Here is a 23,021-nt window from a genome sequence, read left to right on the forward strand (position 1 = left end):
CGCCTGCAGCTGGGAACCGCACAGCGCCGAGCTCCCAACTTTGAGCATGGCTCGGAGGAGACCGAGAGCCTGGGGGTCCCAAACTCCTGCAGACCTGGGAGCTGACACGTGTTCTAGGAGCATTTTGCCTTCCAAACCCTTCCTCTCTGCTGAGGACAGAGCAGACACAGCTCAAAGACACTCGCACCTGGAAGGATCTCTTGTTGGATTCTGCTGCTGTTAACAGAGCTCTGCAAACCTACTCTCATGCACAGAAGAAAAAGAGGGAAATTCTTCAAAACAGCAAGACGCTTGTGAAGCGGGAGTGGAAGAGGCAGCGTTCCCCTCCTCCCCGTTTGGGAGAAAGGAGCTGCCCAACCTGCTCAGGAGACTTTTCCATCTGCCCCAAAACCAGCTCCTGAAGTTCTGCCCCTGCACCCCCAAGAGCCCGGGGTGGTGGCACCCAGAGCAGCCCCCGAGCGCAGCCGGTCTGCTGGGCACGGGAGATGGAGAATGAGGTTGGCAAATCTGTGGACAATCAAATGGACAAATACATGTAATAATTTGGAAGTTTTCTTTATCTTTGCTTTCATTCCGCTTCCTTTTTCTCCCCGATTTGTCACGCTTTTATCCCTGTATTGATTTAGCTGTGCTGTTAATTTTTTTTTTACCTTCCCCTCCTCAATTTAGAGTTACGATAATGGGGAAATCAGAAAGTCAAATGGATATTGTGGAAAAATCAACAAAATCTGGGAAGAAATCCTGGAGCTTTGTGGCAATCACTCTGGCGGTGCTGCTGCTGCTCGTGACCTGCGCGCTGGTCGCCCTGGTGATCCTGTATGCCAGCAGCAGAGGTAAGGAACCCGGCAATAATTCTCCTCCTCCCCTGCAAACAACATCAAAGTCTTTTTGCAGAGCTAAATGAGAACGAAAATAGAGGGGGACAGTGAAGTCACCCCTGTGAGGGACTTGGCTGTCTCTGCCTTTTTCCAGGCTCATGCAAAGAGAGGGTTATGTTGGATTTGATTTCATTTTAAAATTGTGATGTAAAAGTCTATGTTTTTCATTAATTCCATGCATTTTATTGACTTCAGCATTGTTTTGACAAAGGTAAAAAAACCATTGCACTATTTTAGAGGGGAAGATTTATTGCCAGGAGTTGTAAAGCAACAGCTGCTTAGCAGATTTAAGGGGAGATTGCTTATCACAATGTGAAGGCCATTGTGCTGCTGAGGAAAAGTAGACTTTTTGCTAATACTACATCAGGCAACTCGATCTCCAGGTGAGGCTGGGTTCTGTGACTTTGTGCAGGACCCCGACAGTGAGGTCTCAGTGTTTGAACTGCAGAGCACGCTTACTCTCAAAACCAAGTTTTTCCACTAGCACACCAACGCCAAGTCCTATTTAAAAAGCCTGTGAAGCAACCAACATGACTGGTAGCAGCGCCTGCCTCCTCTTTGTCACCCCCATTCTCACATGAAATTCTGTCTTGGCCATGCTTATAGATAAACTATAGGTGAGAAATCATAAGAGAGGTGGAATAAAAACCAACCCCTGTGTTATGGAGTGCATTGGAAGACACACACCTGGTATAGACAGTCACCTCGGAGGAAGACAAGCTCAATTGGGCAATTCCATTGTTCATTGCAACCAATTCACCGTGTAAGAGCAAAGGCAGGCTGCAGCGCAGCACGGCTGCAGAGGTGGGCACGAACAGAGGAGGCGCTGAAAGGTAAAACTCACACTCAACTGCCTGATGACAACTGTGGCTCTCATTGTTCCAGTGTGTGCCATCCCCAGGGAGAAAATTATTTACAGAAATACAGATATTAAAACTTAGGTAGGTGCTTTTAGCAAAGTTGCTTGAGAAAAAGTCCATAGACTTTGTTATGTCTCTAGTTTCTAGTTATTTGGAGTTTAAGAGGTGCAGCAGACAGAGCCTCAGTCGAGTGAGCAAAGACCCAACAAACGTATTGTGAAAACAAGCAGGGCGGTGTTGCTCATCTCTCGTACGGAGTCAGGTTGGCTGGCTCCTTTGTCAGCAGTGGGACTGAGGCATAAAAGATAATTGATAGAAAAACAAAGGAGCCACTTTTAGAAGTAAACTGAGCGCCCCTCACCAGCCATTTCCAATTATCCGGTTTGGTGGCAGAGCCGCAGAGCCCCGAGTGTGCAACCGAGGTTTGGCTTCCCTGCTTATACAGCTCAATTACATTTTCACAGTCACAAGGGCTTTTTTTGTTGTGGGGAGTTAGAATCTTGTTGAAAGCAGTTGGGTTCCAGAAACCGCAGTTGGACATTGTCGGGTTGTATTAAAGAGAGAAGCTTTGATTTAAAAAACAAAAAAAAGCTTCATTTGAGTCCTGCCTGTCGCTGAGAAACAATGAGAGAAACACAGCACACTTGTAGCACAGTTCCCTCTTCTCACCTTGCCTGTTGCTGTTTCTCCTTTATGGAAAATTTCCATATGCCTTTGAACTACTGGTTTCTTTTCCCCAAAAGGACTTTTTCATGGAAATACCCTGGTCTTTAGATTTTCTTAATTTTTAAAAATTACTAGGGAGTTTAGGACACTCCAGAAGTTTGGCTTCTCTTTTCTGTACTGGAAGAAGCTAAAAGCTGACCCCCTGCATGCGGAGCTCACATTGTGACCGTGTTTTGCTCTCCCCACGCTCAGCTGGGCAGACTCTGCCTGTGACGAGGCCATGACCGCTCTGCTGCGGATCTGCTGCGGATCTGCTGGCCGCTCTGCTGCGGATCTGCTGCGGATCTGCTGCGGATCTGCTGCGGATCTGCTGGCGGATCTGCTGGCGGATCTGCTGGCGGATCTGCTGGCGGATCTGCTGGCGGATCTGCTGGCGGATCTGCTGGCGGATCTGCTGGCGGATCTGCTGGCCGCTCCGCTCCCCCGCAGTGCAGCAGCTCCCGGCTCAACCCTGGGCGCCACATTCCCAGTCACAGTGGGGGCTTTTTATGTTGCTTCCACTGATGAACTTCAAAGCCCTCTTTTCTCCCCTACTGTTTTATTTCTATCTGAATTACTGTAATCTTGTTTGCTCTCTGTTAAACACTTCACTGGGAGGATTTTTTTTCAGTAGCTCCTTTCTGCAAGCATCCTAGTGTAAGGAGCACAAACTAAAGCTTAAAAATGTGGCTGTCACTGGGGCTGGGCTGCTGTGAGAACATTGGTAGCAATTTCTTCCCAAAACAACTAATTCCATGTGGTTTGTCACTGGCTCCCTGCAGGCACTCGCTATGGCCCCGGCTCAGGCAGCGTGTGTACCACACCTGGATGTGTCACCGCAGGTAAGGATGGGTTTATAGAGCTGATGTTTTACACGTTAGTTCTACCCAGCCTGAACAAACACCGTTCAGGCTTTAAGACTGAAAGAAGTTGGAAAAGAATTAAGTTTCCCCTCAGGCTAGATACGCATTGCTGTTACTGTAAAGGCAGCAAGTAAAGCCATCCTCAAACACAGCTCCGTGTGTAAACACCGAGCAGAAGCCCCATTGTGTGCTTGCTCCGTCACCAGGAGCATCATTCACAAAGTAGTAGTGCAGGAAGGTTGTGCCAGTGTGGCCAAGAGTGCTCTGGTCTGAGCCACAAGGATGGGGTTTGACCAGCGCAGTCTCGGTCTGTGAAGCGTAATGAGAATTCCCTTAGACCCAGTTCTCTCTCAGAGAGAACACATCCTACACGTGGGGCTACTCTATGTGCCTTGCCAGGCAGCTTCTTGACAGTCTGGGGCAGCCCCAGAGGTTACTGAGCAGTCTGTGGAATGTAACTCTCTGATTTTGGTACCTAGCTGCTAGAATAATTCAGAATATGGACCCAACAGCTGACCCGTGCAAGGATTTCTACCAGTATGCCTGTGGGGGCTGGCTGAACCGGCACATCATCCCAGAAACCAGCTCCAGATACAGCATTTTTGACATCCTGAGAGACGAGCTGGAGATCATCCTCAAAGGTAGGAATGAGGCCGCTCTATCCTTGGTTGTGCACCAGTGTTTAGTTTCAGATGTTATTTACTGCACTTTATGCAGAGAAATAAACTGCCAGCGAAGACTTGATTGTGATTTTTTTCCTCTGGTCCTTTGATCTCTACATTTCTTACTACATCCATTTTGTGGGAACATCCTGTTCCCTCTAAAAATCAGCCAAAGGTGATTTGGTACCAACTTCAAAAGGAGCAGGACAAGCTGCACACAGGCCCTTCCTCCTGACACTTTTTCCATTAATAGCTCCCTTAGAGAGCACTCCAGTTTCACTGAAATTGAGCAAGTATTTATCACCGCCCTGAATTCTCAGCGATTTCTATGAGAAGATCAAAGCTCTCCAGGGCAAAAAAACCTCATTGCACCATTTCCTTCCCCAGGTGTGCTGGAGACTTCGGACCAAGGGGACAGACAAGCGTTTCAGAAAGCTAAAATACTTTACAAGTCGTGCATGAATGAGAGTGAGTCTCTGCTATGACAAATTCCGTTTCATATTTTAACTGTTAGGCCTATTACCTGTTTTTCTTCATTTTTTCTATGAAAACAATATTGTATTTGTTTTTCTTCTCTCAGGTCTTATAGAGCAACGAGATTCTCTGCCTCTGCTTGAGGCCCTAACGATGGTTGGAGACTGGCCAGTGGCTTCTGCAGACTGGAATAAGACCAAAGGTAGCGCTGTGCCCGAAAGAGTTCGGTAGTGTTAAGTCAGAATTATTTACTGGTTCTGAATAACTTCAGCAATAAGCTTGAAAACTGTACAACTTGATCAGTCCTGATAAATATTGATAAATAATGGACATTTTCCCTTTCATCTCCCAGAGCCAAATTGGAGCATGGAAGAAAAACTCTCCATAATGAACTCCAGGTTTAACAAACGTGTCCTCATCGACATGTTTGTGTGGAATGATGACCGCGATTCCAGTAGACACATCATTTATGTAAGAAAAACTTGCAAGGAATTATTGCCATAATCATGATAGTTATTTATACTGCATACACATTAGCTTTCCATAAGTTGGTGGGTATGCATGATACTGGCAAAACGTATGCAACAGTTCTGCACCTGAGTGGCAGATCTGTCCAGAGTCACATGGGGAAACATCTGCTGGTAGTATAGTTTTTGTTTCAGTTAAAGAAATAAACATCAATTAACCTTTGCTGATTTGCAGCACTTACGAGTTGTAAATTCTTATGACTTGCAAAATGATTATGAGGTTTAATATATAGCAGGAAACCATGTTTTTTATACATTAAACAATATTTAAGAGTTTGTTCACGTATGCTTCTGCATGAAGTCGAGCCCTCAAGTCAAGCAGCTCTTCTAAGTTGCTTCAAATTATTCTTAGATCTCAGGGGTTACTGAAAGATTTTGGTTAATAACCCGCACCAGGAACCCACCCTGTCCTTGTCCAGGAATCCAGAGACTAAAGTCCTGCCACCAGCTCCTGCTCATCACTAACTAAAGACATTTCTCTGATTTCCTTCAGATTGACCAGCCAAGCTTGGGAATGCCATCCAGGGATTACTACTTTAACGGAGGCAACTATCAAAGGGTAAGTATTCCTTGTAATTTATTTACTGTGTGCTACTAAACCAACTTTAGTACTTATCCCTGTGTTTTGGCAAACTCAGATATGTGAATCTTCACGTTGTGTTACAATCAGAATTAGACTGTGACATTCATTATTCCTAATTGTGCCAAAGTTTTGTAAAGTTTACAAAAGGACTGAACAACTGTGTAACTATCAAGCCTACAAACTATGGCCAGTTCATACAGATAAGAAGGTTATGGAAAAATAAAATCATTGTGTTTTATAGCTTAAAATTTTGATGGATAGATTCACATTTTCAGTACAATCTTGGATTTGCTTATATCTTCTTCTAAAGCCTCATGTATAATATAGTTTAAAATACAGTCCTGTGAGGTTTTTACGAGATTGTTCCCACACCTTCTGGTCAGCTCTATAAACTGCCAACTCCTGTTAATCCATCTCATGATACAAAACAATCTCCACATAGCTGTGTTGGGAACACAGTTGTCTGCTGGAACCAGGGTTCTGTTCTGTGACTTTCACCTATATAGCGGTAGTTACAGTAAAAAAGAGGGATATTTATACATCATTGCATGGAAGTCAGACTTAGACTGACTAGTAGGAGGTAGAAATCAAGTAGAGTACATAGATGCTCCTAAACGAGCAAAAGAAAACCAGTACTGCTTAATACAGTTTTAATCTGAAGCTATAAAGAAGAAGGGCTAAGGCTGCGTCTTTAATGTTACTGAATAAGACACAGACACAACCTCTTTATTTGCTATTTAACAGCTCACTGCCCACAGACAATGAACCAAACTCTGATGACCCAAACTCCCCCTGTGCTTAGTCCAGCATCTTTTGGCAAAACTCCTACTGAGGCCTGTGGGAGTCTGGCCTGATTAAAGCCTCAGCTTTCAGACTAAAACCAAAAATCATCATCGTGTGAGTGCCCAGACTCAATTTCACAACAGTTACTGTATTTATCTAGTTTCCAAGGTCTTTGGAGGAAGAAAAGTACGCAAGAAGAATAGGTGGTAGTAAGCTTTCATGTATCAGAGATCAGTACTCTCTCAGCAGCCAAATATCTGTTCAAGGTCCATTCTGAGGTATAAATCACAGCCATACCCTGTTATTAGAGACAAAGCAAAGGTATCACTGGGAACCATCGAGACAGAGCTTTCCTTTCAGACAGTAAAACAGAGTTTAGAAGATTTATGGTATTACTTTCAGCAAGGTTAAACCTTCCACGTTTACCCCGATATTCTGGCTGGTAGGGATGGCTGTTCCCGTAGTGTAACTCAAAGCACGGAGCTTTCTCTTTGCTCCAGTCACAATTGTAATGCAGAATGCCAAAGAATTGCATTGCACAGGAAAGTGTTGTATTCACTATGTATCTTGAGACTGGCAACTGCACTGTAGAGTATTCCAGGGTGAGCTGAGATCCTACGTATTGCAGTAGTATTTATTATAGCTAAAAGAAGAGACAAGAAAAATGGGCCAGGAGGGTTGCATTGGAGACACAGGCAGAGGCTGTGACCCCTGGGGCAGACTTTTCGTACAGCACACTGTGAAGCTAAAATAACAAAGAATGCTTTGGAAAAGGAGAAATGACAGCAACCCTTTTCTTCACAACGCTACACACGTGCTCTGTTTTGTGTGCAGGTGAGGGAAGCTTACCTGCAGTTCATGATCAGCATCGCCAAAATGATCCGGGAAGACAAGAATATGTCTAAAGATGATTCCTTTGTCCAAGAGGAAATGGCAAAGGTTATGGAGCTTGAAACAGAGATTGCAAACGTGAGTACAGAAATCAAGAGCTTCTCCAGATGTTGGGGGGACCAATGGGAATCTCTGGCTCTTTTGGGCAGCAGTTTAACACAGCAGAAAACTCAAGGCCTAGAAGAAAGCAGGGGGAGGACAACTGGTGCCACGAGCAGCCCAGAAATCAGAGCCTTGGTCTCCAGTTATGTCTGGTCTATACACTGCTTCCGTGTCTGCTCTAGACCTAGCCATTTTTATTTTTCAGAAGTTTCCTAAAGCAGGATAATCTGTCTCCTGGTAAACGTACACTGTGGCAGCACCAGGGCCAGCTGCCTTGCATCCGTAGGGGTCCACAGCACCCCAAAAATCTCTAACAGCTTAGTCTTCCATTGTGAAGAGGGTAGAGGGAACCTCTTGGCTCAGCATATTACTGAAACATTATTGAATGGGGGGGGCCGAGTTCCTGTGCTGAACTTTAGAAACTGTATCAGTCAATTCTAGTAATAACCTTGTGAATGTCTTCAGGCAACTACCCCGGCAGAAGAAAGGCATGATGTGACCTTGTTGTACAACAAAATGACCTTAAAAGAGCTGCAGGAAAAGTTTGCGTTGAACGTAAGTGTTTAAAGAGCAGTCAGATACTTTCAGCCTCCTTTTATTACCATGCCAATTGAAAACGGCCTTGTGAATTTATCAGTGATGCAACAGAGAGGTATAAAATCATCCCCATTCTTCAGAGTCTCTTAAAAAGCATTGTTTTACTGTACAACACAACTACATTCAGTCCTGTAGACTGTAGAAAGTCCAGATAGTTACTAAAGCACTTAAGCACCTGGCACTGGTGTGTGTGTTCCTGTCTGCCTAGGAATTTAACTGGACCTTCTTCATCCAAAGCGTCATGTCTTCAGTAAGCGTCCAGGTTGAGCCAGAAGAAGAGGTGGTTGTGTATGGCATGCCCTACCTGCAAGAGCTGAAAGCAATTCTCTCCAAGTACTCAGCAAGGTAAAGAAACGGGAGCACAACCAAGACAAAAGCCAAGGAAGTGTTGTGAAAATGTAAATTATTGGGCTCACTTGCTAGTTCTGCTAGAGGTTCTCTGGGAAAAATGACACCACTCCACTGTAAAATATGGGTAATGTCTTCTAAAGCACTGCGTTACTTGGTGTCACCTGCTCACATGCTTAGCAAAGGTTAAATGGGAAGAAAGAGTTAATCTCTGAACAGAATGGTAGGACAGGCCTTGGTGTGGATGCCTCTGCAGTTGGACACTGTTAGATAAGAACAGTCACCTGCAGATGCTCTGAAACTGAGCAGAGGCAGCAGTCATTTGCTTTCTCATCTCTCCAAATTAAAACTCTGTCTGCACTAGTGTTGCTTTTTCCAGGGGCTTAAACTCAGCTTCACTTTCCCACACAGCACCATCCAGAACTACCTCATCTGGCGCCTGGTGATTGATCGGGTCAGCAGCTTGAGCCGGCGCTTCAAGGATGCTCGGGCCAGCTACAGGAAGGTATTTCCTCCCTTCCTAGAGACCGTAGAGCACTGGAACAGTCCCACAGTCACCACACCAAGCCCTTGTCAGTACGGTGACATTATTATGTCATGTAATCCCCAAACAAATCTAAAAGAAGAGCAACCACAGCAATGGAAACCTTTGTCTCAGGTTTAGCTTCTCTTCAGGCAATGATTTAGAAGCGCCGTGTGGGCAGAGTTAACCTGGTGGTGTTTTGGGTGGCAGGCGCTCTACGGGACCACGCTGGAGGAAGCGCGCTGGAGGGAGTGCGTGAGCTACGTCAACAACAACATGGAGAACGCGGTGGGAGCCATGTACGTCAGGGAGACATTTGCTGGTGAGAGCAAGAGGATGGTATGTAGTTTACCCTTCGTACTGTTGTACACGCACAATGTCTGCGGCGCCCGGTCCCCTCCCTCCGCTCTCCCAGCCTGTTGTGTCTCTTCAAGACATTATATCTATCAGCCAGGAGTCAGAACTCATTTGTCATGCTCTGTTAAATGCTGAGTACCATGTTTTAGAGCACAGAACTTTGGGACATCATCTTGCAGCAGGAGGCTTTTCACCCTTAGCTGTGCCTGAGAATAATAGCATGTCAATTATTAATGACTTACTGCCTGTCTTTCAGGTCCGAGATTTAATAGATAAGATTCGTGAAGCGTTCATCGAGACTTTAGATGAGTTACAGTGGATGGATGAGGCATCCAGAGAGAAAGCTCGTGAGAAGGTCAGAGATAACAAGGAGCTTCAATATTCTGTCATGAATAGAAAATATCTGGAATTTTGTAGCATCGCTATTCCCAGTTCCCCTACAAATGAGAGGAAAAAACTTGGATGTTCACCATCCTATTGCAATTTTCTTTTAATCCTTTGTTAGCTCACATGCATCTTTATTTCATTTAAAGAGTCTTGTGAACGATGTTATAAATGAGGAGAGAAGATGGCACCCGATGCATCAACTAGAATGACAACCAAATCCAATGCCATCCTTTTCAGACCTCGCATTGACTTCAGGACCATCAACACTGTTTCAATAGCAAGAAAACAAATAGAAGGCACTAAATGAGGGTTAATCCTGGTCCCTGTCAGATGGTGCTGCAGGGTCTGCAGGGGGATGGGGAAACTGTATGTTCCATGTTAAAAAAAGGCTCACTAACAATAGGGTGCATTTGAACATCCAGTTTCTCAAAGAGGTGGACAATAGCAATAAAGAATGTGAACTATTACATGTATTGAAACTTAAAATCCACAATTAAAAGGAAACATTAAACTCTTCTCTTCCAGGCAATGGCGATTAAAGGACAAATTGGCTATCCAGATTATATTCTGGAAGACCAGAATGAAAAACTCGATCAGGAATATGCCAATGTGAGTATGCTGTGCATACCTCAATAAGGACCGCCCTAGAAAAGCCTACACATATTTTCTTGTCACTTGGAATATTTACACCTATGCAACCGTAATTTCCAAGTGACTGGATAGCAAACAAGCTTGTGTCACACATTTTATAAATAAATGCATGCAAAGAGCTAACGATTGACATTCTTTGGAAGATACATTCGGTGGCACAAGAAATTTCTTTCTGCACAACTTTGATATCTGTTTCTTTAGTTAAACTTCAGTGAACACAGTTACTTTGAAAACATTCTGGAAAACCTGAGAGCTGGAGCCCAAAAGAGCCTGAAAAAGCTTCGAGAGAGAGTCGACCAAGACGTGTAAGTTCCCCAAGTAAATCCAGTTCTCGTAGAATCTCCCTGACCCTTCATCAAGCTGCTTCACATTCGGGTATTACATTGAAGCTGCTCAACACAAAACTGGTGAGACACCAGTCATTTCCTAGTACTGGTATTCTTTTAAAGCTGTGTTCAGTGGCACCCTTCTTCCCCGCCTCAGTCCTTTCCTTATACGCAGCCTGCATTTTATTTTGACAAGAATAATTCAATTAAAAGGACACCTTAAAAAAATTAAAAGCGTTTCTAACTTTATGTGTGACATTTACTTTTAGATGGATAATTGGAGCTGCAGTGGTCAACGCGTTCTATTCCCCCAATCGGAACCAGATAGGTAGGTTTACAATTTCCAGCCGCAGTGTGGAACTAATTAACAATTTTTTGCACACAAGGGTGCCAGTCTGCCCAGCAGCAAACCTGCCTTATGGAAGTTCTGGGCTGTTCTTTTCAAGCAGTCGCTTTGTTGATGAATATTCAGCTTCCCCCGCTTGGCCACCATGGTTTCTATACTGGAGCAGCTGTATGTTTGTAAGACAGTAAGCGCTGCTATACGAGTGCCAGCTTCAGCAGCCAGAGAACACTCAGTGTGTTCTGGGCTGTTTGTGCTCATGTTCCACATCTCCATAAATACCCGGGCAGCTCTCCCGTCTGCTCTCTGTGCAGATGGTACTGGAGTTGTTTTGATAAGAGACAGACCAGACTAAAGAAACCTGCTTCTGCTTACAGAACAGCAGCTCTGGGTCTTGCAGAGGAGCCAGGCTGACCTTTTGTGCTCTTAGCAAAGACCTTTAGACTTGAGCCACTGCGAACCGCCTGGCTCCCCGCACTCTGTGATCTCTGAGCTGCTGCAGACGGCCAGAGGTCCAGGCTGGTGCTGCAGAGTCTTTACTGAATTCTAAGCACCCCAAAGAGGAGAGGAACCAAGTCCTCTCTACCAAGTCATGCTTAATCAAATTTACAGACTACCTACTATCCAAGTACTGCCAAATACCGTAAAAGGAAAACTCCATGCTTTTGTTAGGCCAGACAGCAACTGTATCCTGTTCACAGGGCAAAGGCCAGAAATGGATCTGGTTTTCGTTTGTGTAGCTTCCACTTACCTGATATCACAGGTAAAAGCCGTGAGCTTCAGCCATAGCGGTGCTGCCTCAGCCTCTGAGGGCTCCTCGGTGGGGCTGGGGTTCATAGGTGGGGCTCAGGCTCCCTTTTATCCTGGGTGGGTTGATGCCCATTGCAATCAGCTGTGAGCCAGCTCGCCAGGCAGGGAACTTGGGTCTTAAAGGAGACTGGTTCTGCAACTGTGCCCTTATAAGTAATATGGAATTAGTAATAACTGGTTTAAGCAACTTGAGGATGAATATGCAAGCCAAAAATCCACGGGTAGCTACTCACAGTAGTGTAGATGTCAGTTAAATCCTCTTTCTTCTTGTCTCTAGTTAGAGGAAAATAATTTTCCACGCTACTTTCAGTTTCCTGCTACTGTTTTACTGCAGTCTGTCATATGCTTCTCCCCAAAATTGTGCACATAAAACCTTCTATATAGTCAAAAAGGTTTTTCTCTCTAAATGAAATACTTGCTATGTAATTTCAACTTCTCTCTTGTTAAGAAGTATCTTATCAGAATGAATTGCTTGCAGTCTTAATTCCTCTAGAAGTGTATATGTTTTTCACCTTGTGTGCATGGGATGAAGACAAAATCCCATGGATCCTATAGAAGGTTTTTGCTGGTTAACTGAAGCTCAGACCTTGTGCTGCCCCAGACTGAGTCCGCGTGCACTTGCTGGTCTGTAGGAATTAGTACGGTGCATGTTTTACACACCGAGTATCGGCTGTAATCAGTATATGATTGCTAACCCTTCTTTAACACAAATAAAGCAATAAAATATCCATTAGTTCCCCTATAAAATGGCTCTAAAACACAAACTATACTTATCTCCCAAAGACAGTTACCAGACATTTTGCTCTTGACTTACAGCAGCATACACTGGACCCAATTAGGCTAAAGTTGAAATGTAAACCATGCTTGGTTCTCAAAGAAGGAGATACTGTAGTTGCAGACGTGCTAAATTAAACCTTTATTATCTTGTCATTTTCCTTTTATCAAGAGAACCAATTTCACATGAGGAGGCACGATGTTGTTTCTAATGATTTTGTATTTTATGTTCCTGGTCCATAACCCGAGCAAACAATCTGTCTGCAAAGTCTGCAAAGCCAGAGCTGCCCCACGGCTTCTCCCTCTCGTTGCAGTTTTTCCTGCCGGGATCCTGCAGCCGCCGTTCTTCAGCAAACACCAACCGCAAGCCCTGAACTTCGGCGGGATCGGGATGGTTATTGGGCATGAAATCACTCATGGCTTTGATGACAACGGTGAGGAGATAACTGAGAAAACATTATTCTTTCAGCTACTCACGGCTCTGTAAGAAACTGAAGTTACACGCGGCTGTGACTGAAATATCCGCGCACACATGGAAAAGAAGCGGGCTGCACTGGAAGGGTGGCTGCTCCAACAGTCACTCAAAACTTTCCTTTTTTCTTGGGTTTTCGTGCAGGGAGGAATTTTGATAAAGACGGAAATATGTTTGACTGGTGGAGCAATTTCTCAGCGATGCATTTCAAGGAGCAGTCTCGTTGCATGGTTTATCAGTACGGGAACTACACATGGGAGCTGGCTGGGGGACAAAACGTAAGTAACACTCGTGTCCACACCACTGTCCTTTTGCTACAGGAAAATAATGAATGTAAATGGAGAATCTCCACAGACAATAAACATAAACCCCTATATGCTACGGGATAATTGTTCTGGAAGTAAGATACGATGGTTGTTTCTTGTAAATGCGGGATCCTGGTGCACACCAGCACTGTCGCGGGCCCTTGGTGCATGGGGAACTGGGCCATGGGTGCTGTTGTGCCAGAGGGGTTTGGTGCGAGGGGAGGGAAATCTGCTGTTTGCTGCTGGGTTTGGCAGTCCTGCCAGCCCGTGTCCTGCCAGCAGCCCGGAATTCGTTCATGTTACATTCCTATAGATTCTCTCTATTCTAATCTACAGCTTTTACCCTATTCTTGGTTTTAATTTTTGTTCTCTCCTGCTTCCTTGTGGCCCAGCCCTCGCTGTCCGTGTGGGACGCGTGGCTGTGTGGCAGCGTGTGCTTCTTTGCCTTCTCATGTTACTGACCGGAGAGGACATTATGATTCTTTTACAGGTCAGTGGAATAAGCACATTGGGAGAAAATATTGCAGACAATGGAGGAGTCCGACAGGCTTATAAGGTAACTTTCAAATTTACTGAGAGTTAACTTTACCCCTGGGATTCAGCAATGGGGTTACCTATTCTGTCATCAAATATGTATTATTAACATGTTATTACCATATGCAAAACTTGAAGCCTCCGTTATACATCTGGAAGCTCCTGTCCCCATAGATGCAGTCCCAGGTAGGGCTGCTGTACCACAGCGCTTCCTCATACTCGTGTCTGGGGGAACAAATGCAGTGTTCTCCTGCTGAAAATAGCAGCTACGACTCGGAGCAGCTTGGCCCATGGCAACAGAGCACTCATTTCTTGGCAACACAGTTTGGGGATGTTATGAAGCAGAGCAACTGTTTTTTCCAAGTTTCTTTCTCTCACGCTTTTCATCTTCAGTCTCCGAAGTGACACGTCAGGTAGGACGCGAAAACAATAGGCGGAAATGCCATTATCCCTTTCCCAAGAGGGATGCAGATCCTATCTACCAAAATACCTGTCTCTAGACACTCGGCTCCTTTTGTAGCTTGCTTCATGTTTTCTAAGCTTTAGCAAAATAACACAAAGAAGTCCCTTGTACCTTGCTGCTCTTGTTTCTCGTGGAGCTAGGGAGCAGAATAACAATGCAAGGCTTGCTGGTCTCAGCACTGACTCCTCCCAGTTGCCGCAAGCATTTTCAGAACAAGAGAAACGCAGCTGATCTGTCAGAGCACGACCTCCACGCTGTGGTTATGAACTGGCCTGGTTTTAGCTGTTACAAACACCCTTGCGCGTCACCTTCTCCTGCTCTGCCGGGGAACTCAGCCCCAGGCTCAGGGAATCCAGTATCTTTAATCCTTCAGGTTTGCAAGCCGCTGTTGGGAACAGGAACACGGTGTTTATCAGCACAAAAGGCTCTTTCTGTGTGGGCTCAGGTGTGAGCCTGGAATGTTCTTTTCTACAAATAACCCTGCCAGGCGTCACGGTGAAACTTCTGTCTCTGGTGTTTTGAATACAGCAACAGTGAAGGGTGTTCATAGAAGAACATCCTGAGTTCTCAGAAATCTAAGCTGACAATTCTGACTTTGAGGGATACCATTAAAATTAATTACTTTGTTGAAGTGAGCATGTACTTGGTTCTGAACGCTGTTCCAGGTGTGGAGGGGATGTGTTGTGTGACAGCTGCCTGCAAACAGAAGCCTCTGATGTTCCGTGGTGCTGATCGTGTTTCACCCCAGCTCTGCCTTTCTGTTCTGTGTGCTTTGGGACCAGCTCGGCAGCTACGAGGAGAAGGCAGCAGAACGTTTGAAATGAAGCAGCATGAGGACACATTAACTTGTCTCCATTATGTCAATATACCTAGAAAAAGAAAATTGGCCAATTAATGCGTAACAATAACAGGTAATGGATTTAACATTGAGCAAGGTTATTATCTGCTATTTTATGAGCAGTTACCTGAAGAAACAAAAATCATCACCATAGAACTGTGGACTTAACACTTTTATTTCCCAGTTGCTCTGCTTCATAACATTCCCAAAGTCAGTGGAAGCTACAAACATGCAGAAGGGAAGACAAGTTGGGTTCATATACACTGTGACTAAAGTCTCTCACCCCAAAATAACATTCAAAACACCTGGACAGGCCGTCCCGCTGCTTCTCGGAATTGAATCTCTGATCTTTTCTAGGCCTACTTGAAGTGGCTGGAACGGGAAGGGAAGGAGCCAAAGCTGCCCGGACTGAACCTGTCCCACAAACAGCTTTTCTTCCTCAACTTCGCCCAGGTGAGAACACCTGGATGCAGCACTCCATGCTGCATGAGAGTAGAAATTACGTAGTGCTAATGGTTAACCCTCCTTTCTAGGTTTGGTGTGGTTCCTACAGACCAGAATACGCCAGCCAGTCAATCAAGACCGATGTTCACAGCCCGCTGAAATACAGGTGGGTTTCACAACCAGGTTTACTAGTTGGTAACTTACTTGTAACTTCAACCCATTGCACCAACGCAGCGCAAAGGACAGAATGGCTCATTGCAGAGATAAATCTTGAGCAACCTTCAGAATCTCTGCCATAGCTTGTAGGACAGCGCTGAAGGGAACTTTCCTTTACCTGGCCCAGTGCATTTGCCAGTCTATGAGAACGGACCTGAACCCACGTGCTCTGTGCTCTGTTTGTTCCAGCATTTCGTTAGTCATGTTAGCTCTATTTTTCTTGCATAAACTATCCCATATTTGGAGACTATAATTGAGTTATGAGACTCTAAATCTCTTTGTTTAGGGTGATGGGATCTCTGCAGAACTTCGAAGCGTTCTCGGAGGCGTTCCACTGTAAGAAAGGCACGGCCATGCACCCCGCCGAGAAGTGCAGGGTGTGGTAACCAAAAAGAACACCGTCGAGAATGACAGATGCTCTGGTGACACAACAAGCAGCTCTTGCCAACGACGTGCCGGATGTTCCCCATTCAGTCACAGCCACGGCGAACGGTGCAGCTGCTGCGGTGAGAACGGAGGAGACTCCAGCGCTCCGGCTCGTACCGCGGCACGGGGCAGCGCCGGGGACCTCGGGGACCAGGGATCTGCTGGGGGCCACAGTGTGTTCCAGAACACAACTGACCGGTTCAAACGCTCCAGAACAGAACTGACTGTTTCAGATGCTCCAGAACACAACTGACTGTTTAACACAAGTGACTATTTCAAATGCTCCAGAACAGAACTGATCAGTTCAAATGCTCCAGAACGGAACTGACTGTTTCAGATGCTCCAGAACACAACTGACTGTTCAACACAACTGTTTCAAACGCTCCAGAACAGAACTGTTTCAGATGCTCCAGAACAGAACTGACTGTTTAACAGAACCGACGGTTTCAAACGACATCCTGACTGTTATGAAGATACCACATCAGGGTTACAAAGACTAAGTAAATAAAAAACAAAACCAACAAACACCTATATATCTATTTTTCAGAAAGGAACAATAATTTTAACATGTCTGTGACTCAGCAAACCTGTTTGGGATGTTTCACTGCACTGTTTGCCGGTTCCTGATGCCGTTTCCGGTGCGTTCTCCCAAATGGGGTCAGGGCTGCTCTGAGCTCTCGCACCTTTTCCGCTGCTTTGCTGTGAGATGCTGGTTGTCTTGCTTGGCACAATGAGCTTGTGTAACGTCCTGTGAAGCTGCGCTCCTGCTGCCGCCACTTCCTCCAAAGAACAACCGTGACGTCGCCTTCAAGTGAGGCGTTGCTAGATAGAAAGATCACGTTTTTAGTAGTACAGATTCTACTGTAATGCTTAAAATTCTGGAGTCCCTCCCTTCAGAGATATATTTAAAATGATGCTTATTCTTGTAGAAAGTGTATAAAGTACTTTTTGCCAAATAGCAAACATGTATCCATGGAAACAAGCTGTCTTTCAATCCTGTGCCTTTTCATTTTGCCATAGGCTATTTTTCAGTATTTACACTTGAAAATGTAACAACTATTAATTTTTAATTAAAAAAAAAAAACAACACATGGTAGCCAATTCAGCAAACATTTTGCTATAGAGAGTTTTGGGTGGCTTTCCTCAGTAAGCATTCTGTTATAATGATAATATTTTAAACTGCCAACACTCAATAGTGAATTTCAAGTACTCTTGTAGCAAATGCTGTTCTTTCTAGCATAGAAACCACAGGAAACAAGAGGATAACTACAAGTGCTTTGCCTACGAAGTGCCCAACCGTCCCTTGGTCGTGAGACAGGTCAGAGTCACGCACAAGAACAAAAGCAGGAGGTTACAGAGGAAGAGTCACCCGAGGTTGTGCCCAGTAACGCGGTGATGTTACCTGTTCTCATTGTCTGTGACAGCTACAAGTAGACTACAAATACTACAGTAATATTTACTTAGCATGTACACCACAGGTATGAGGAGTGGTCGTAGGGACAGTCAGACTGGCACATAATCCTCTGAAAGTACAAGTTCTTGTCCTTTGTTGCCATATTCAGAGGACAGTTTTGGCCCCGAGAGTTGCGTTATTTGTATTTCAAGCCCGAGCAGAGGGGCTGCGGACCTGCCGCCAGCAGATTGCCAGCCGGGCGCTGCCCGCGGGGACAGCACAGGGAGGTGACAACGGGGGATGTGCCAGGCAAGGGGAACAGCCGATGAGGGCCAGAGGTCAGGTGGAGGAGCTTCGCGTGGCTGACAATTTAATTACTCTGCAAAATCATTAAGCTTTGGAGATGTGCCATTAGACGTTTTGGCACCTGCAACTGCTAAAGGGATAATTAAAATATGCCTGGGAGGTTTTATTCCAAGTTATTACTAGAGCACATGGAAATTATTTTTCATGTAAGTTTATTACGCCTCCCACCTGCAGAAGCCTCTTTCCATCTGTCGCTTGGTGTCTGTGCCAGCACAGCCCAAGTTGTAATGACTTTTCAGTTATTTTCCAAGGAGCAGGGCCCTGGACAAGACCATCTTTTTCTCCACCTGCACAGGTAAATAATGTATTTAGCGTTAGGTAAGAATGAAACTGTCCCCTAAACTTTCAGACATGAACTGTTCTCCACACACACGCTGCCCTGCCCAAACCAGTCCAATCTGTTCCGCCATCGTGACTCACACAATAACCTCTGTTGTCATTTACAGCTTCTGGAAGCCAAGCTACGTATAACATGTGTTTGTACATCTCGGGCAGAGACTCCACTGAGCAGCCTCCACTTCAGCCCCTCCAACACCCCACACAACAAAACCTCCATCCACAACCAAGGCAGCGGACAAACACACGAAACTGGACAGAAATCACAGGCTCCTGCAGAAAAACGCGTCAGCCCCATGGAGAACACCGTACCCAGGGGTGCTGTGCTGCAGATCTGATTCCGTTGTAGACTCGCAAGCATTGAAGCATCAGAGAAGCTTTATCACATACGTAGCACAACAGGGTTCAGACTTCATCTTTTCCAGGACCAGAGGAATCGCGCCTTTCCTTCTGCCATGCTGCCACCTGCTGACAAACCAGGCTCCGCGTGTCTTCATTGCTAAAAACTTTATTTCTACGTACAATGTTCACGTAGGACCTTTTGTTGTAGCACATGATCACAGATCAGAGCAGAGCTGACCAGCAAAAGACACAAATTGTGTAATTCATTACATTAGAAAAAGCTACATGTTTCTTGCTCTGCAAGAGTCCTTTGCCTATCGATATTCTATAAAAAAGACTTGTACAAAATGCAACTGGAAAGTGTGTGAGGAATGTTTACAATAATATATGGAATATTTACAATAAAAAAGATGCGGTTTTCCACTAACAAACGTATATTGGAATGATTACATGCGCACCGAGTGTCCCGGTTGGTAAGTAAGAGGCTCCAAGCTCTGGCGGTTCTGAGCAACCGCCATCACTCAGCTGTCGCAAACGCTGACGCTGCAGAAGACGCCACTTGGCTACTTCCTTGTCTCCTTTGCAGATGTGACGTTTCGTTTTCAAGCTGTATTCTTCTCCATTAAAAAGGTTGGGCTTTTTTTGTTGGCATTTTTTTGTTTGGTTGTTTTTTTGTTTTTACCATGTCCGCCTGTTTACAACAGTTCAAATAAAAATGGCTTATTCAAGCCTGATTTCTTCAAGGCCGGCACCACGTTCCTGCGCAGGAACAGCTGTTTTGTCCCCGTTATCCTCATTTCCCATCAAAGTCTGACCCTGCTGTCCACTCTTCAGAACATGTCAAAAGCAAACACAAGAGTTAGAAGGGTCAGCCTTTATTGGCGTTGCCTGCTGGTTTCTCTGCTAGCAGCCGGACTTTTGCTGCTGTACGTCCCTCTCAAATCAGAAGTGCAAATTACAAACCCCAGTCGAGGTTTGTCCCGTGGAACTCATCACCATCTGCACAGTGCAAACCATTAACAGAACTTTTAGGGGATCTGTACTACTGTAGCATGGAGAGATCAATGAACACAGTTACATAAGACAGACTTGTACTTTTAGTAGGCGTCCATCTCCTAAATCCCCTTCAATATCCATTCTTAGACAATGCCAGGTGACAACAATGGCCTTGGGACTAGATCCCAGGCCTGTGAAAGAGAATCAAATAAAATGAGTTTATACCGCAAGGTCTTGGGGATTCTGAACTCACAGACACTCCCAGTATCCACAAGCTGCTCCGGTACACACTGAGCCCATCAAACACATAAACACCGAGCACACACCAACACCAAACAAAAAACCTACTTCGGATTGCAACATATTACCAAAAATAAAGAAAGAAGAGATACGCACCCCAGGTTCCTGCACAGCTGCAAAGAAAACGGAACAGCCCCATCAAATTGCAGTAAGGTGAACTTTATACCAACGATTTTTCTGATCACGTGATCTTGCCCTCTATACACATGGTTTCGTACTTACGTGGCACAAAACCTCTCCGTTTCCGCCTTCGCCAGACGCAGGCACAGCAAGCTGCAACAAGCAGCATGACTGCAACAGCAGAAGCAATTGTTGCAACAGAGCGATCTGAGCCGGGATTCCCGCCCTCTCCTTGTCCTGGGCCACCCTCCTCGCGCCTGGTGTGAAGAAAAAGAATTGTGCTCTTAGAACCCATCAGCAGAAATGCTGTGCTGCTCTTAACACCACATCTCTGCATCCAGGGCACTCACAAAGCCTGACTGGGTGGGTAACCCAAGCAGGAGCTGACTTTTACCTCTTCATCTTAACGCTTGTAAATGCAAATTGCTTCTCCTCAGAGGCAAACTCCCACCTGTTCTGCTGCAGCTAAGGGATGTGCCGCAGAAACCTGGTACCCGGAGGAGTGCGCTGCTCCTCACGGTCCCGAGCAATCACCAGAGCTCTGAGAGCCTCCTGGGCAGCCACAAGTTGGGACAAGATGCTGAAGGCTAAATCTGTTGTGTTAGTGAGTTCATAGAGAAGCGCAGCTGTTCCCAAAAAAGAGTGGGACACGGAAACAGGACTGCACACTCTGTGTCTTTACTGGAAGCAGGAAACTGCTGTTTCAAAGATGGCAAATGCAGGCCCAAGAGTTACAGAGAATAGTCCCAGGCCCATAAAGAGAAGGAGCTGCTTACTCGGGCCACGGTGTGCAAGTGTAGGGCATGTCGGCTGTAGAGAAGGTGCCAGGAGGGCAAGCTTCACACACGTTGTCCGTGGTCTTTGTGCCTGCGAAGGAGAAGACAACAGGATTTCTGTCTGTACCTATGGCTAAGGAGAGCTCGGGCCAACCCTTTGTAACTGACCAAGGGACGGCTGCACAGGCTCTCCACCGCACACAAGAGCTCGCACGCTCTGTCTTTGCAGACAGCACAAAAAAGCATTCTTGGCCATACCACCAACTCAGCCTCTGGGATTTCTATGGATCCTGCAAGCTTTCAGCCATACTCTGGTGCTCTGACCACGGGTCAGGACAAGAAAGTTCTGCTGTTGGTGTTATTTGTGCTGTGTTGGCTTACCCCTTTCTCTGAGCAGACTGCCAGGAAAGCAGACGGTGTAGCGCTGACACAGTTCACAGTCTCGAGTCCCAACAGAGGTGCAGAAATACCCGTCCGGACAGCCGCACACCGTGTTCTTCGTGTGCGTACAGGCCACTTCTGGCACCAGGTTGGCTCCTAGGGGACATTTCCATCCGCATCCACAGCCACAGCATTTACACGAGAACATTTAAACTGATTCTTCAGCATCCTCCTTACCTTCATCACACAGTTTACATGGCCTGCACTGTTCTAGACCGTTGGGATGGTCTGTGTATGTGTCAGTAACACATGGAATGCATGTTGTGCTGGAATTGGCAGTGCAATGCTTGAAAACACGAAATCCTAAAAACCAGAAACAAGCCCCCTTAAAGTGGCTCCATTAGCAAAGCTGACCAGGCCAGAGACTGACACATCACACCACCCGTAACTACTGTAAATAAACTGCAAGGACCTCAGAAACATCCCAATAGCAATTGCAGTGATGATTCTGAAACAGAAACCAAAACTGAAAGGCCTGGGAAACAGTGAAATTATCAAGTACCACAGGCTCCAGAGAAGGGACAGGCCCTTGCGCTGTGGTGTGCGGCGTGACTGTGGGCTGGGATACATTAATAGAGGATCATATTCTGCCGTGTTGCTCGCAACTGTGCGTTGTGGGACCCTTGTCGGGGTGCGGCTGTTGGAACCGGGGCAGGGTGACCCCGGGGGGGCGGGAAGGCGCCTCCTCAGCAGCCGCCATGGCGAGCGGCGTCACCTACCGGCAGCGCACATGGGGCAGCACTCCGTGCCCGCGGGATATTCCCCCAGCCCGCAGTCCAGGGCCTCCACGCCGCCCAGGTGCGTGAGGAGCACAGCGGCAAGAACCTTCGGGCAAACACAAGAACCGATGTCACAGAATCAGACAGAATCACAGGATGTCAGGGGTTGAAGGGACCTGGAAAGCTCATCCAGTGCAATCCCCCCATGGAGCAGGAACACCCAGCTGAGGTTCCACAGGAAGGTGTCCAGGCGGGTTTGAATGTCTGCAGAGAAGGAGACTCCACAGCCTCCCTGGGCAGCCTGGGCCAGGCTCTGACACCTTCACCATGAAGAAGTTTCTTTTCATATTTAAGTGGAACCTCCTGTGTTCCAGTTTGAACCCCTTGCCCCTTGTCCTGTCACTGGTTGTCACCCAGAAGAGCCTGGCTCCATCCTCCTGACACTGCCCTCTCCACATTCACCACCATGGTTGAGTCACTCCTCAGGCGTCCCCAGGGTCAGGAGCCCCAGCAGGTCCGGGTCAGGACTCGCCCCTCCCAGGGGTTCCCGAGGGGCCCCACTCACCAGGGGCATGGTCCGCCGGGCAGGGTCCCGCGTCAGGGGCCTCCCCCGGGACCGCCCCATGCGGCGGGACGGACCCCAGGGCCGAGCGCCGAAACACGGGCTAAAACCGAAAGCACAAAGGGGCGGGACGGGAGGAGAAGGGAAGGGGCGCTGCCCACAAAATGGCGGCCGGCTTGGGGACAGGGGCCGCGCCGCCCCCTTCCCGGGCGGTCACACCGGGGAGACCCGGGTACAAACCCGGTGAACATCCCCAAACTGCCTCACAGCCCGCGTTTGTGTTCACGAAAGCGCACCAGACTAACCAGAAAACAACCCGCTCTTGAAAAAATACCCTGCAGCTGCCTGCCTGATTAATTACTCGCTAAACAAGAAATGCCAAACTCTGCCCTTAACGCTGGTCCGAGCTCCTTCTCTCGCCTTTCGTATATTTTTCAGCACTGGAGGAGCTGAGTTACTGAACCGGCTTTTAGTCACCAGATGTTTACGTTACCGAAAGAACAGGCGGATTTAAAAACAGCTGTTGTG

General features: G+C 46.4%; 2 protein-coding genes across 9 annotated transcripts; one reads left to right on the forward strand and one right to left on the reverse strand.

The window, feature by feature from the left end:
• Positions 1-26: 26 nt before the first annotated feature.
• MMEL1 (membrane metalloendopeptidase like 1) lies at positions 27-17,124 on the forward strand. 2 transcript variants are annotated; one of them, XM_071798541.1, is made up of 23 exons: positions 27-497; positions 670-833; positions 3,226-3,285; positions 3,786-3,947; positions 4,356-4,436; positions 4,549-4,644; positions 4,795-4,913; positions 5,463-5,528; positions 7,170-7,304; positions 7,794-7,883; positions 8,134-8,270; positions 8,685-8,778; positions 9,007-9,135; positions 9,410-9,508; positions 10,066-10,149; positions 10,393-10,496; positions 10,787-10,845; positions 12,759-12,878; positions 13,061-13,194; positions 13,712-13,777; positions 15,414-15,509; positions 15,590-15,666; positions 16,003-17,124. In XM_071798541.1, exons 1-23 carry the CDS (start codon positions 493-495, stop codon positions 16,100-16,102), a joined length of 2,277 nt encoding a protein of 758 aa, XP_071654642.1. In that variant the 5' UTR covers positions 27-492; the 3' UTR covers positions 16,103-17,124. The 2 variants fall into 2 exon arrangements, with proteins under 2 accessions (XP_071654642.1, XP_065711175.1); XM_065855103.2 differs by having other exon boundaries at positions 28-535.
• On the reverse strand, positions 12,563-22,944 carry TNFRSF14 (TNF receptor superfamily member 14). Of its 7 annotated transcripts, XR_011735595.1 has the most exons (10): positions 22,497-22,943; positions 21,932-22,037; positions 21,390-21,515; positions 21,153-21,308; positions 20,772-20,862; positions 20,098-20,252; positions 19,972-19,988; positions 18,070-18,188; positions 16,730-16,964; positions 12,563-15,087 (listed from the first exon to the last, which is right to left on the reverse strand). XR_011735595.1 is itself a non-coding variant. In XM_071798545.1 (8 exons), exons 1-8 carry the CDS (start codon positions 22,554-22,556, stop codon positions 15,079-15,081), a joined length of 720 nt encoding a protein of 239 aa, XP_071654646.1. In that variant the 5' UTR covers positions 22,557-22,941; the 3' UTR covers positions 12,563-15,078. The 7 variants fall into 7 exon arrangements, 6 of the variants coding, with proteins under 6 accessions (XP_071654646.1, XP_071654643.1, XP_065711177.1 ...); XM_071798545.1 differs by lacking the exons at positions 16,730-16,964; positions 18,070-18,188 and having other exon boundaries at positions 22,497-22,941; XM_071798542.1 differs by lacking the exons at positions 12,563-15,087; positions 16,730-16,964; positions 18,070-18,188 and adding an exon at positions 18,730-19,578 and having other exon boundaries at positions 22,497-22,944.
• Between the last annotated feature and the right edge of the window lie 77 nt (positions 22,945-23,021).

Source organism: Patagioenas fasciata, chromosome 23, assembly GCF_037038585.1.
Source record: "Patagioenas fasciata isolate bPatFas1 chromosome 23, bPatFas1.hap1, whole genome shotgun sequence".
NCBI classification, from domain to species: Eukaryota; Metazoa; Chordata; class Aves; order Columbiformes; family Columbidae; genus Patagioenas; species Patagioenas fasciata.